General features: G+C 43.6%; 1 protein-coding gene across 2 annotated transcripts in view; it reads right to left on the bottom strand.

Annotated features, from left to right (window-relative positions):
• SPATA13 (spermatogenesis associated 13) overlaps nt 1-15,406 on the bottom strand; it is a 78,615-nt gene that overhangs the window by 47,328 nt on the left and 15,881 nt on the right. For both annotated transcript variants that reach the window (XM_044913218.1, XM_021678233.1), the window contains exons 2-3: nt 4,959-5,324; nt 3,095-3,239 (exon numbers count right to left, since the gene is read on the bottom strand). In XM_044913218.1, coding sequence (XP_044769153.1) covers nt 3,095-3,239; nt 4,959-5,324 — 511 coding nt within the window. The remainder of the gene's footprint in view (nt 1-3,094; nt 3,240-4,958; nt 5,325-15,406) is intronic.

Raw genomic sequence — 15,406 nt, 5'->3', positions numbered from 1 at the left:
GTTAAATCTTTGAACATATGTACTCATGTCGTATATTGTTGTGATCGTGGTATACGTTATAGGTTGAATTATGTCCCCCATACAGATGCTGAAATCCTAACCTCTAGTACCATCAAAGTAACCTTATTTGGAAATAAAGTCTTAGTAGATGATCAAGTTAAGAGGAGATTATTAGGGTGGGCCCTACCTCAAGGACAGGGAGAAAGCCACATGAAGATGAAGGCAGGGATAAAGGCAGTACATCTACCTGCCAAGACGCAAGCCACCCTAGACAACCGGAAGCTGGGATGGGAGCCAGCAGAGACTCCGCGACCCTGCCCTCGAAAGGAACCACCCCGCCAACGCCTTCCTCTGACTTCCAGCCTCCAGTGCTGAAACACAAACTTCTGCTGTTTAAGCCACCGGGTTTGTGGTACTTTGTTAAACATGGTTTTATTTCCTATTTTTCTTCTCACGTTAAAACTGTAGCCGTCCCTTTTCATGTTGTTGCAGGGTTTTCCTATCTGTGTTGTAAACTGTTTTGAGGTAGTGGCCCACGCAGGACTCCAACTCACTATTCCACTGTGAATGAACATTTACTGTGCTTTGACATTCGTGCCATCACAACACTGTGAAGAGTATCTTGGGCATACAGCTTTTTTTCTCCTTTTGGATGACTTTCTGAAAACACATCACCAGAGGTGGATGACTGGATCAGAGCGGATGAACATGGGGCCTGGCGCTGAGCGGCTTTGCAGGAGGAAGACAATGAATGCATGTTGTCTCCAAGGGCATACAAGGGAATGAGAATGTTGACATAAGGTAATGGGAAAGAAGGGAGCTCTACGCAAAGGGGCAATTGAGAAGCACAGAGGGAGTGTGAAAGCCTAGAGAAGATGCAGAACACTGGATGGCAAGCTCTGTAGGGAGAAAGGAGAGAAACAGATGGAAAGTGAGACTCGGGTTGCACAAAAGCCTATAAACTCATTTAAGGACCTGGGACTTGATTCTAATGCTTGGAAAGAGTTGAACATAAACAGTGACTCTGACTACAGTGTGTATGAGAACTTGGCCTGAGGAGGTGAGGGGGTGGCTGTGAGGGGAAGGGTTAAGGAGCCTGAGAAGCAAGGTGACCCTGAGAGCCAAAGGATGGGATTTAGTGACTCCCCGAGGAGGGGGGCAAGGACTCCCAGGTGTCTAGCCTCCTTGGTTGAGGGGTTGACAAAGGCATGAGATGTTCACAAATTCCCTCAACCTCCACCTGCAAGTCCCACCTTAAGTCCTCTCAGTGTATGTGACATGAGTTAGAAACCATGGCAACACAATTGGGGGTGACAGCATTTTCTCACCATTCACCAACTCTCTGACTTCTCACCACCCAGTGTGACCTCCTGGGCCATGGTCCTCAACGATTTCTGTCAGAATCCATCAGTGACCTTCTTGTTACCATTTTTGGTCACTAGCCATCATCCTCTTCTACCTGTCCTTAGAAATGCCTCCCTTGACCAGGGAGTCCATACCTCCTTGTTCTTTCCCTTCCTCGACCCATCCTGTTCCCTCTCCTCCTCTCCCTAGAATTTCAGTCCTTCAAATGACACCCTCCACCTTCTTCAAGGCTGTTGAAACCTCACCCCTTCTTACAGCTTCAGTCGCCACGCTCACGTGCAGGACTTGCCCACACAGTGAGGTGGTGGCCCGGCTGAGGCAGTAGTTGGGTTTCCTAATGCCCGGCTCCTACTCTTGTGCTCACCGCATGATATTCATTTCTAAAAGTAAGACAGGAAACCCTGCCGTTGGAGCTATAATCATAGCACTTCTTTAAAGAGTCAATATAGTTCAGTGGTTAAAAATGAACCACTTGGTATTAAAAGTTCTATTTGTAGATTCAAATCCCATTTCTGCCCCCTCCTGGGTGAGTGACTTAGGGCAGTCTACCCCTGTATACCTGAGCTTTTTCATCTGTAAAAATGAGGATAATAATAGCATCTAACATGGCAGGTAGCTACAAAGATCAAATGAGCTAATACATCAGAGCACAAGGAATAGTCTGCCACATGGTAAGTCCTCAATAAATATTAACTCGTTACTCTTGCCCAGTGCACAACAGGCCACGCCATTCTTATCTGACCAGCTGACTGGCACCGACGTGAATTAGTATAAGGGAAGATTTTCTTTTTTAAGAATGTAAACATCAGGGGTGCCTGGGTGGCTCAGTCGGTTAAGCTTCTGCCTTCAGCTCAGGTCATGATCCCAGGGTCCTGGGATGGAGCCCCACATCGGGCTCCCTGCCCAGTGGGGAGTCTGCTTCTCCCTCTCCCTCGCTCCTTCCCTTCCCCGTACTTGTGCTCACTCTCTCTTTTAAATAAATAAAAATCTTTTTAAAAAATTAAAAAAATGAGGGGCGCCTGGGTGGCTCAGTTGGTTAAATGACTGCCTTCGGCTCAGGTCATGATCCTGGAGTCCCAGGATCGAGCCCCACATCGGGCTCCCTGCTCAGCAGGGAGTCTGCTTCTCCCTCTGACCCTCCCCCCTCTCATGTTCTCTCTCTCATTCTCTCTCTCTCTCTCAAATAAATAAATAAAATCTTTAAAAAAAAATTAAAAAATGAAATGATTCCATTTATTAAAAAAAAAAAAAGAACGTAAACATCATTCCAAAAACATGTGGTTTTAGTTCAAATCAACAAGTGTTTACTGGGTAAGTACTGTGATAGCATATTAGCTACTATTGTAACAGACAAACTTTTCTTTGGCATCAGTGAATCTCAGACACCCAGAAAGAGCTTCAGAAAGGTTCAGACAAATGCCTGGGACTCCATTCTTAGCTCTCCACCTACAGGAACTTAGGTACACAGACATAAGGGGAGCAAACTTCTCAAACGGGGTCACTGTGATGACACAGAGCACTCACTCCAGAGGGCTGATGACACACTCACGTCTGCAGCCCCTGAGATGAGCTCTCCTCACTCCCAGGGGAACAACGCCCTGGCCCAGAGGCAGCGGAGAGGTGCACAATCGAATGGCCACCTTGGTTTCACTGGGAACAGTCCAACTGAGGACTCCACACCAGTTTCTGAAAAGGGAGCCCCCAACCAGGGTGGGCCTGGGAGACTCACCATTGGATGCTCGCATCTGCCGCCGGCGTCCCACTCGGTCCAGCCCAATGGGGGTGCTCTGGGAGAAGGTGAAGGGCCGGAACCGGGCCGAAACCGCCTTGTAGGGCAGCACCTGGTGAGCGGGCACAGGAGGCCTGGCTGCCGGCTACAAAAGGAAAGCAAAACACTGTGAGGGGATGCCAGGAAGTGGCACCTCCTGCAAAGCTCTTCACACACACAGCCCTGAGCAGCTCGGCACTGTCACCTCCAAGCCACTCACACACTCGAGACGCTTTCTCCAGACCGTGGCAAGAGCTTCAGGCTGCACCCAGGCGCGGTGGCAATGACTTATTCCAAGATTTTAAACAACCACTACTGACTCAAGGGCTCTTACCTCACAGCAACACATTTCATGTTATTTGTCAGCAATATACCAGGGGTAACGCTCAGTAAAAGCAAAGCGTCCAAGAAGAGAAGCAGATTTAGGAAGTGGTGGCTTTCTCACACGGAGTCAGGGGCGGAAAGGTAAGAAGATGTGTTCCCAGCAGCAGCCTCCAGGGCGAGCAGACGGTCCTGGAGGACAGACTGGGACTGGCATACTTGCCAGGCACATCCAAGTGCAGCCACTAGGTACGCATTTGTGGGATACAAATGCTCCTTTCCTCAACTATCATGACAACTGAGCTTCGTTTAAAAGAAGAGTTGGTTTTCCACTTTCCACGAATTTACCCAGGTCTCTTTAGAATCACCTATGTACCCTGTTGATTTTTCCCCGTGAACCATCTCTATAAATCAAAGGCCAAGCTGGCTTATGCTTTCCTTAGGTTTTCTTCGTATTTCCCCACCCAGTTCCCTAAATGAGCCTACAGTGCATAAAGTGATCTTACCACATTCCTTCTTAATGCTCTGAAGTGAAATAATTTCTCAGTGCTTTTGATTGTCCCCATACTGTGTTTCAAGTTAAAATAGATATACGGTTTGCTTTGGTTCAGAATCATTTCCTAGCATACAGCGCATCCTACTGTTGCAAAAAGTTCGTGGGATTCTTCCACTTCATTTTTTTACCTTTAGAATGCAATTCAATTTAACTCAAGAGGAATCTGAGTGCTTGCTATAAACAAGGCATTGGGCTGGGCTTGGGGAGAATGTAAACATAAAATCCAATACTAACATAGATTTTTCTCCCCTTTTAAGAGAATTTTAGGAGTTATTGATGATGTCAGCTAGCAAGCTCAAAAAGTAAAACTGGATGCTTACTCATGTACTGTTCTGGGAACCCCTGACCATGGCTAGGTCTCACCAAATAACATACACTCCTCCTGAACAGGGCCTTTATTTAAATGTTTTGTGGCCCCAGAGTGCTCGTTGGGTAACTGATAAATACTTGTTGAAATACTAAGGGGAAAATATAAAAATTTTATTGGTAAAGCAGCTGTAAAGCAGCAACTTGAATGTAAAGAGTTAAAAAGTGGTAGGAAACCGATTTCCTTAGCCCCTAAAAAACTGGTTTCTTATTTTCTTATCTCTTTATTTTTTAACATCGGAGGATACTTTCTCTTTCAAGAACTTCTTTCAGCAAGCTCACTAAATATGCACTGCTACCTTCTCCTTATTCAGATCTCAGGTGGTTTAGGACAAACAGCACACTAGTTTCCTGTATTGTTTGAGACTCCAGGAAAGACAGAGATTAGTAAAAGGCATCCACATGTCAGATGGTAGATTAATTCATGAGTGTTTTCAGAGTCAGGAAGAAAGGTTGGGAGTCTGTTGTCCTTGAGGCAGACAGAAGAAAGAAAAGCAGCAGCCTGTTTAGTTCATAGGGGAGAACAAAGGCCAGGAAACTGGAGGGCTCTGTTAGCTTTGGTAGAAGCACGCCAGGTCTTACTCGGGTTAGAAGACTCTCTATTTCCTCTGTCGGGCTGTTCCCATAGAAGCTGAGCCCGCCTATCACGGAGATGGGGCGTCTTCTCCAGCTTCCTTTGGGGGAGCCCATGGCAGGGTTCTGGTCTGCAGCGTCTGCAGAGGCCGTGTTTGGCTGGCGATCTCCCTCCACGGTGTCCTCTTTCTGGGGGTCCACAGCAACTGAGTCTTCGGGAATAGACAGACTCCGGGTGGCCAGCTGGCCATAGTCAGAGAGCGGTCGGGGCCTTGATCTCCTCCCAGAACCCCATTTCCTCCTGGTGATCCTCTGAGACTCCGTCCTTTCTTCATCCCGGGATGAGTCCCGCCTCCAGGATTCCTCTGTCACAACCTTTTCAAATGCGAACAAGTTAGGTGAGCACCAAAATCCAGGAAGGTATTGAAAAAGAACAAGCCATACACTCCCTCCCATCCATCCTCTTCAGCCCTGCCTTGAGGCCTTCTTGGTATACTTGTTTGTTTTTTTAAAAAGTTATTTCTGTAACAGGAAGACATAACTGAAATGTGCACTAAAATAAGCAATTCATCTTTAACTGGAGGCTGAATTAAAACCATAATTTAAATAGTGATATATGGTGACCGAGGATGAGCTATGATAAAAGATACTAAGAAAATCAATACCACTGTGAGATGCTAGAAAGAACTTCTATGGTATCACCCAAAATACAAAATATACATAACAATAACATGGGGAAATGCAGGAAATCCAGTTACTTAAGGTCTGTGGATTTGGTTCTGCCGCTGTTCACTGGGGAAGAATGGGTCCTTGTGTGGATGAAATGCTACACCAATGATAAGTGAGATAGCCTTTATCAGCCACAGTTAATTATTGCTCTTAAAAAGCCCTGTGTAGACTAACCATGCCCAGGTTCAGCCCTGCCTGCAGATAACCTCTATGTCAGCACACCCCTCAAAGTCTGGGTTCAGAGGAGGGCTGCTGCCTAATTCTACAGGAGGTTTCTCCCATCCCTGGTTATTATTTTTTTAAACACATTTTTATTTTATTATTTTTTAAAGATTGTATTTACTTATTTGAGAGAGAGAGAGCAAGCACAAGCACGGGGAGAGGCAGAGGAAGAGAGAGAGGAATAAGCAGACTCTCTGCTGAGCAGGGAGCCTCATGTGGGACTCGATTCTAGGATCCCGGGATCATGACCTGAGCTGAAGGCAGACGCTTAACCGACTGAACCACCCCCCCGGTTATTATTTAAAAATAAAATAAAAAATAAAAATAGTCCAGGGCCCAGGGAAGAGGACAAGAACAAGCAGAGTTGTACTGGAGGGCAGGGCAAGCAGAGCAGGCCACCCAGGCCTGGAGGCCACCAGCGGAACGGCCCCAGGCAGCCTGGCCCTGCCCCCAGGACTGGCTCAACAGGGCATGCTGCTTGCCAATCAGTGGCAACAAAGAGCTCAAATACAATTCCTGTAATTTCCAATCCCGTGTGCCTCAATGCTCCCTAAGATCATACACAGCTGATTTATGAGCAACATAGCAGTTTGAGGTACCAACCCCTCGTACGTCAAAAATCTGCATGTTAACTTTTGGCTTCCCCCAAACTTAACTACTAATAGCCTACTGTTGGATGGAAGTCAGTTAACACATGTTTAGTATGCTATACATAGTATATACTGTGTTTTTATAATAATATAAGCTAAAGAAAAAAAAAGATGTTATCAAGAAAATCATAAGGAAGAGAAAATACACTTACAGTACTGAACTGTATTTATAAAAAAAAAAATCCACGTGGAGGTGGACCCACACAATTCAAACCTGTGTTGTTCAAGGACCCACTGTACTATGAAAAATCTGATGAAGAGCAAAGAAAGCAGAAAGGGATTTACAGACACTCCACTGCATTGCCATCATTTTTCAAATTAGGAAAACGGAAACCCAGGGAAGTGAGGGGACTTGCCCAGGGCCACACAGCCCACGCACAGTAAGAGAGACACTGAAATGTGGGCCTTGTAATTTCTGTTCCCACTGTACCGAGTCACCTCTGCTCCAAAGCTAGTAAGTTCTAGCAGTCACCACTTAACCATGCTGTCTGCAGCTTCTGACAGCAAGGAACTTCATATTTAAATCAAGTCACCAGTGAGGGATCTAGAATACACCCCTGTGTATTCTACCCGAGCTCAAGGTATTCTACCCTCTACCTGAGCTAAGGTATTCTAGAAGAGACTTTTTTCCCCCACTGAACTCCCTTATCTGCCTTAAAGCAGAGCCTCCCCAAAGAACTCCGTTGTCATAAATCCATAATTGTGCAGGTTCAATCCTATCCTGGGATAGGATTTTCTTCTTCCAACCAGGGAAGATTTGACTCTTATCAGTTGAGAAGAGAAGCCCTGGCCTCAGCAGACAGTGGCCACAAAACTAACAGACCTCCCATTTTTCTTTCCTAAATCACTGGGTTTCCCATAAGTGCCCTTCTCCACCTCCCCTCCCCTAGTGAGAAAGTATAAATGCCCCCAGTTCTAACCACTTCCTGGAGTCACTTTTTCCTGTCAACTCCCACTTACTCACATGAATAAAAACCTGTCTTTTCTAATCTGTCTTTTGTCAGTTCAATTCCACACACCCCCACATAGTAAGCCTAAGACAGTGGAGAAAAAGGTTTTCCTCTCTGACACCATCATGGGAAAATATGAGAAATCATGAAAAAGTTAATATTTTTTGCATTACATATAAAAAACAGGATATTGTGGAGAGTTTAACTACATTATTTAAACTAAGTGGCACAATTTAAGCACACAGAATAAGCCATTTATATTATCACCCTGTGATAAAAAGGTTCAGACAAGGTGTTAGAAACACAGAAGCAAGACAAAATTACAGGCAAGGAATAGTCTAACTGGTAACAGTTAACTACGTGCAGTTTTTTTGAGGTTGTTTTTGTTCTTTGGGTTTTTTTGGGGTTTTTTTTGCACTTACGCAACATGCAGCACGCCTCACTGAAGCCTTACTGTTGCAGACAGGAAAATAAGGAAATGGGTGTAGGAAGACAGGAGCTGTCTTAGTTGTTCAGGTAAGAGATCCTTCTGAGACCAAAACATACTCCAGGAAGTGAGGAGGCTGGATAAAGGCAGGTATGCTCAGAGCAGGAAATGAGAGGGCTGGAGACGTGCACAGGATGATTTCTTTAACACGTCATGCCTCAAGTTCCAACGACGGTTCCCACCGGGGGGTACGCATTAAGAACCGACTGTCATTCTCCTAGAACTATTTATACAGTCCCACTGAAGATACAAAAGGAGAAAACAGCCTTTCCAAGTGGTACTGAATGTCCTAGGAAGTGCAAAAATTAGTTAACAGAATAATACATACAACTGAAAGTTCCGCTTTACTCCTACAAAAGAGGGAGAGACAATGATCCTTGGCCAGAAGAGACTTACATTCCTTGTAAAACAAATCTGAGCTTCGATGCGTATTCTAAAACTGAATCTCCTTTCAGCAGAGTCTGCGTACTTCCAGAATACAACGGAGGTTCATTCCAGGGAACATAGTTTGACTGTGATTATACCCGCAACTACAAACACCCACCACCACCACACTCCACAAGTTATAACCTACCCCGGATTCTGCTACCGGCAGGGGCGGCCCAGAGACACACTGAAGGAACAAGCAGTTGACCACATCCATGCTCTCTGAGATTCTTTCTTGCCTTTACACCAGGACAGTGAAGGCGTTAAGTGGTCATGCCAGAGCTGTGTCTACTGACGCTTCTCCTCACAACCCAGCAGCCTGGGCTTCAGATCAATCCAGGGCTCTAAGCTTGATTGGCCGATTCACACCCAAGTCATAAACTTTTCTAAACAAACTTTGCAGCTGAGTGGCTGCCCTTTTAACTCTTGCTTCTCTGTATTATTGTTTTAAAGTACTTTCCCTAGTCAGGAGTCCTGAATTTCTTCTTCCTATACAAGATTCCTTTCTTTGCTTCACAAAAGTAAAAAGCCAAGATAGATCTTATTACCACCAGTGAGACACTTCAAAACACGTTTTGAAACCACAGTGCAAGTTAAGTTATTAACTGAGGGAAAAAAGACTTGACGAAAAGCCCTGATGTCACGTCTATCCATTCAGAAGCTTCATCTAAGGGAAGTTTAATGGATCAAATAGCAAGAGTTGTGGGTTGAATTATGTCCCCTGTAAAAGGTACATTGAAGCCCTAACCCTCAGGGCCTGTGAATATGATCTTATTTGGAAATACCGTCTTTGTAGATGCGATCGAGTTCAGATGAAGTCATGCTGGATTCGGGGAGCCCTAATCCAATGGCTGGTGTCCTTAGAAAAAGAGGGAAATTTAGACACAAAGACGAAAGTAAAGACAGTCATATGGGGACAGAGTGATGCATCTATAAGCCAGGAAATCCCAGGCAGAGGCCAGAACAGATCCCCAGACTTCTGGCCTCTACAACAATGGGAAAAAGTCCTCTTGTTTTGAGCCACCTGGTTGCTAGAAATTTGTTACAGTAGCCCTAGAAAACTCATACAGCAAAGCAATTCAGAAGAAACTACTATAAGCAGGGAAATTAAGATGCTTTGGGAAGACTGAAAAAAAAATTAACCAAAGCAGAGCTTTTCCAGCGGAAAGAAAAAAAAAAGAAAGGTATTCTCAAGATGTGCATTAACACAATAAGCAAGCCTCCCACATTGCCTCAGCATCCTGAACACCACAGGGAATTCAGGTGCAGTCCCAGAACTGGAGGTGGGACAAGAACACACCCAGACAGCTCACGTTGCAGGAGGCCGGCCATAATGCTAGCAATGACAGCTGTGGCAGGCTGGGCTACCTTACCTAATCCTCACCACCACCCCGCGAGGCAGGTAACTATTCACGACATTTTACCATTTAGACACTGGGGCAATGACTCGCTCGAGTTAACAGAGCCAAAGGAGACAGGCCCATTTACAACTCAGTCTGTCTGACTTCAAAATCTCTGTCCTTTCCGCTCTGCAGCCCCACATCCTTGGCATACACTTTTGCAGAAGCAAGACAAAACTTGGTAGTCTTCCTGCCTTTAGCTATAGAGCTGCTTGGAAGGGGGTGGGGGTGCCGGGAGGGCAATGACGGGAAGAAAGGCTCTGTAGGTACCCCTGCAAGCTAGGGAAAGCTAGAGACACCTTCCCCAAATCACCATTTTGTTTTGTTTTTTTTAAGATTTTATTTATTTATTTGACAGAGAGAGACACAGTGAGAGAGGGAACACAAGCAGGGGGAGTGGGAGAGGGAGAAGCAGGCTTCCCGCTGAGCAGGGAGCCCGATGCGGGGCTCGATCCCAGGACCCTGAGAACATGACCTGAGCCGAAGGCAGACGCTTAACGACTGAGCCACCCAGGCGCCCCCCAAATCACCATTTTAAATGCATAAAATAAAAATTAAATAAAATAAAAATTTATAAAGTTTATAAAAATTTATAAAATTAACATTTTAAATGCATAAAATAAAAATTAAGCTAAAATCATAATCAGATTATTTTGAAATATAATTATCAAAATATTAAAAGAATTGATACAACAATATATATAAAACACATAAATTAAGAAGACTAGCAATTGGTCTGAAAACTGCCGTACTTTGGAAGTACTGATGAATACAACAGATTTTAAGATATCAGCAAAAACTGCTGTATGATGTGAAAAAGATCTGTGATTTCTATGGGTGACAAAATCACAGGTGTTGGTAAGATAAAAGTGCTCTGGCTTGCTGCCTATAATCATAATTGAAGGAAATGCTACATTTTACCTACAAGGTAGTGAAAATAAAAGCCCCACTCCTCAATTTCTGTTGACAGAACCCTCGGATGAACTAAGGTTCAAAACTCCCAGTTGACAGTTTCGCTTAAGACTAGTCTATGGTACCAGCTCTGTGCTCCAACTCCAGAAAAATGAAATTTTAGACTTATATATTGTAAAATTTAAAAAGTGGCATCTCACTATTTAAAGCTATACGTCACTGACTTATTTCCCTTAAGTGAAAATTAATGTGTCATAAGACAATGCATAGGCCTTTTTTTCTTTTTTTTTTTTTAGTGCAGATTTGTTATCTGGATTATCGAGTGCTTGGAATGGGATGGGTTGTAAATACATGCCCTAGGATTTTAAGAGAGGGAGGGAACTCATAAGATCCCAGATCAACGGGGCGCCTGGGTGGCTCAGTTGGTTAAGCGACTGCCTTCGGCTCAGGTCGTGATCCTGGAGTCCCAGGATCGAGTCCCGCCTCGGGCTCCCTGCTCAAGCAGGGAGTCTGCTTCTCCCTCCGACCCTCCCCCCTCTCATGCTATCTCTATGTCATTCTCTCTCTCAAATAAATAAATAAAATCTTTAAAAAAAAAAAAAAAAAGATCCCAGATCAACTACTATATTTTAAGGTAAGAACAAGAAAATCTTTACATATTTAGAAAGATGAAAGCTTGTGTGCTAATGACATCTTTGTCTTTGTTACTTTAACACCAAAAAGATACTCTTAGTTACTTAGAAATCTTAAATTGTCATCAACTTACATTTATAATCTACCTAAAGTCATATTTTCAGCCAAGTAAAGAAGGCATTATTATACTTATTTTGGAGATGAGAGAACTCAGGCACGGAGAAGGCAATGGATTTAATGAAAGATAGAGTGCATGAGAGAGATCAGGCGCTTCATTTAATCTCATCTTTGCAAGGCACTAGACATGACCCCCCCCATTTGTAGGTGTACATAAGAAAACTGCAACATGGTTTATTGCAAAACCCCAGAGCAGCAACTTCCACAAATACTAGACCTCGAAATGTTGCTCCACAAAAGCCTCCGTGTGCTTATCCCTTTCACATCTCTCCACTTCCGGTTTATACTTCCTCTTTGATGAATTCTCTGGGCTGTTTGTGGGTCCTCACTCATCAGTGCATGCATTCCTACATTTTCCCTGACCCTTCCTCTCTACTCCCTCCTCCAGCAGCATACCGCACCTTCACTCCTGCTCTAGGCTCCACTCCCTCTCTCTCCTCCTGGAGCAGAACTTCTCCCTTCAACTGATCACACGTGGAATGCAAATACAGTTGGTTTTGTTGAACTTACTGAATCATGTTTGGTTTCTTATCTTTAAATTTTAGAACAAATGGGTGGAATAATCTTTCTTTCTCCAAAGCTGCCTTTTCTTTCATAGACCTTGATGGTGTGTGTGTGTGTGTGTGTGTGTGCATGTGTGCGTGGTAGGAATTGTACTAGCGTAAGGGGAGGCCCACCAGAAATGGGCCACCTATCATCTGGGTGTGCTAATTCTCCCTCCTCCTAACTTTCCAGGGATTCACACATCTTTTCCTACCACACTTAGGCTAGTTAAGGAATAAACAGCCAGGTAGGGGTACTTCTGAAATTGCCCAAGCGAGGAGAGGAGAGAGGCAGCCTCAGACTTGGTCTGAAATAAGTAAATAGCCAAACACCCATCATTTAACCAAAGACCACCTTAAAAATCATGCATGTTCAGGGAGCCTGGGTGGCTCAGTTGGTTAACCAACTGCCTTCGGCTCAGGTCATGATCCCAGGGTCCTGGGATCGAGTCCCGCATCGGGCTCCCTGCTCAGCAGGAAGTCTGTTTCTCCCTCTGACCCTTCCCCCTCTCCTGCTTTCTCTCTCTCTCTCTCAAATAAATAAATAAAATCTTTAAAAAAAAAAATCATGCATGTTCAGCCTGGCTCCTTTCCACCTTCCAAGGTTTCCTCTAGTTCAGGGACCATCCTGGGAAGGGAGAGACACCATCATAAACTTGTTTGTTGGGGTGCCTGGGTGGCTCAGTCTGCCTTTGGCTCAGGTCATGATCCCAGGGTCCTGAGATCGAGCCCCGCATTGGGCTCATTGCTCAACGGGAAGCCTGCTTCTTCTCCCACTCCCCCTGCTTGTGTTCCCTCTCTCGCTGTGTCTCTCTCTGTCAAATAAATAAATAAAATCTTAAAACAACAACAACAACAACTTGTTTGTTCCCCCTTCTCAGACACCAGATTTGGACTTAGCCCAGGTCTGGACAGGGCCTGGGCCAGAAACAGAAGAGAAAGTAGAAACCCATTCATTTACTGAGATTTTCCTTCCCTGGCTTAGAGGCAGAAGTATATATTAATGCTGGGTGACATTCCTACCAACAGGCTGAATGCTTAAGATACAAGGTTTCGAGCTGTAAGAACCTTAGTGGCTGTTGGAATTCTGAGAGCAAATGAAATGCGAATGACTAACCAAAAACTGTTCTGATTATTATCAAATGAGATCACACACACATCAGTAATCTTGATGTAACTCTTCAAAATTAAAGAAAAAGAGAGAAGAAGAGGAACTATTGTAATCTGGAATGCTGTGGCCTTGTCCTTTGGGTTCAGGGAATAGATAGGCCATTTGCTAAAAAAATATATGACACAGTATTAAAAATATTTTAAAATACATTAATGCTTCTTAAGGCCCTTGAAGTAAGAGGGGGGTATAGTGGACTTCAATTGCCCTTGCATGTGTAAAACTGATGATAAAATATACTTAAAACATAGTTAATAAATCTACAACTTGTTTTATAGGCAGAAAAGGTAATTTATTAAAAATGCAAATTTGTGAAGTTCATGGAGAACACAATATTCTTAGCCTAGTTCTATAAGCACAAGAAGGTACTTAAATAACCATGAACATTTTAAATACCGTTGAAGACTTAGAATACTATACTGAGGAGAAAGTAGTGTAGCTGAGCTCATCCTCTCTTTATTGAAAATAAAGAAATGAAGTCTGTCTGACTGTGATAAACCCCATCCTGGACCCTCTGACCACACCCTGAGCCCCTAACTCCCATCTCCCTTACATCGTGGGAGGGTGGTTACCACTGACCCTGCCCAAACACAGGACAGCTTTCTTCCCCCAGCCTTCGTAATAATCACTTAAGGGAATTCCATTTTCTGGGCTTATCCAAAAACCTAGATCATCCTACCATCTTCAAATCAACAACACCACAATGCTGGGTTTAACACCCAAGCAGAGAAAATAATAGAACTGTATTTTGAACTGTAGTTCAAAATAATAGAACCTGGACTCACTAAGAGTAAAGACACATTTTAAAACCATCATATTATAAAATAAATGTATATAACAATTCCATCTTAACATCTTAAAATGTATTTTATCTCTGAGTGGCTCAGTCGGTTAAGTGTCTGCCTTTGGTTCAGGTCATGATCTCAGGGTCCTGAGATCAAGCCCTGAGTTGGGCTCCCTGCTTAGTGGGGAGTCTGCTTCTCCCTCTCTCTTGTGCTCTCTCACCTGCTCACAGATGCTCTCTCAATAAAATAAATAAATTAATTAATTAATTCTTTAAAAAATGTATTTTATCTCTGAAACACATGCTGAGGAATACAGAGGCCTACTTAAACTTTCTTTAACTTATAAAAAGCATGATTTTACATAAATGAGCTTACTTTCCTCTTTTCCAATTGCTTATTGAGGACAACAAAATATTCCAAAATCAAAAAATGTTTTAGAGTTGAATATATCAGAAATCCATTGTTTTTCTAAACTCTTCTGAACATCAGAGGTTTTTTCTTAATGCTGTTTTGACTTCTGTTGTACAGAGAGGCTAGAAGGAAGCAGGAGGAGAAGGGAAAAAAGAACGGGCAGCATAGAAGAAGGTCCTGGCTGATTCTCTAGTGGACAAAAATGGAAAGAGGTATCTGTTCACAGCATCACTTGCATTTCAAGTCATGCATGACAGCATACAAACATTCAAATCAATGGCCCCAAGTGCCTTTAGAATCAAGAAAACTAAGTGTTTCTGGATTAGAATGCAGGATGGCACCTTCATGAATCATCTCTCTCCCCAAACTGCTTTTTTGTATTAGTGAAGGCCATCCAATATACCCCATACTAGGCATTCTTGATTCTTCCCTGATCTTCACAAGCCCCAGCCCCAGTCACCATGTTCTGTCAATTACTCAATCTAGTTTACTAGATTCAATTCAATTACTCTGCTTCATCATTTCTCATAGAACTATTCCAATAGTAGCCCAACTGGTTTCCCTGTCACCAATCTACTCTATGCTACTGAAACACACATTGGATTCTAGCTAGCCATTACCTGGAACAAACCCGAGGCCATTCAAAATCTTGTCCAAGGTCTCTCCAGCTCTGTCTTCAGATACAATTATTCTCCAGCCCATATCAAATGATTCACCATTTAACACATACTTACTTTATGCAATTGTAAATGAGATAAAAGTTGCTCTGCTCTCAGATTATCATTTGCCTTTGTGAAACTGTAAAATTTACCTTTCAAAACTCAGTTGAAATGTTACTTGCTGTAGGAAAACTTCATAAACTCCCCTGGGCTCAGAGCTCTTTGCTCCTTTCTGGGCCTCTGTTTAAAACCACTGCAATGTTTACATAGCATTTATTTATTTGTCTCAACATCACACAAAAGCAG

Source organism: Neomonachus schauinslandi, chromosome 3 (assembly GCF_002201575.2).
Source record: "Neomonachus schauinslandi chromosome 3, ASM220157v2, whole genome shotgun sequence".
Lineage (NCBI taxonomy): Eukaryota > Metazoa > Chordata > Mammalia > Carnivora > Phocidae > Neomonachus > Neomonachus schauinslandi.
The sequence above is the reverse complement of the archived record's forward strand: the minus strand, read 5'-3'. Positions and strand labels throughout refer to the sequence as shown.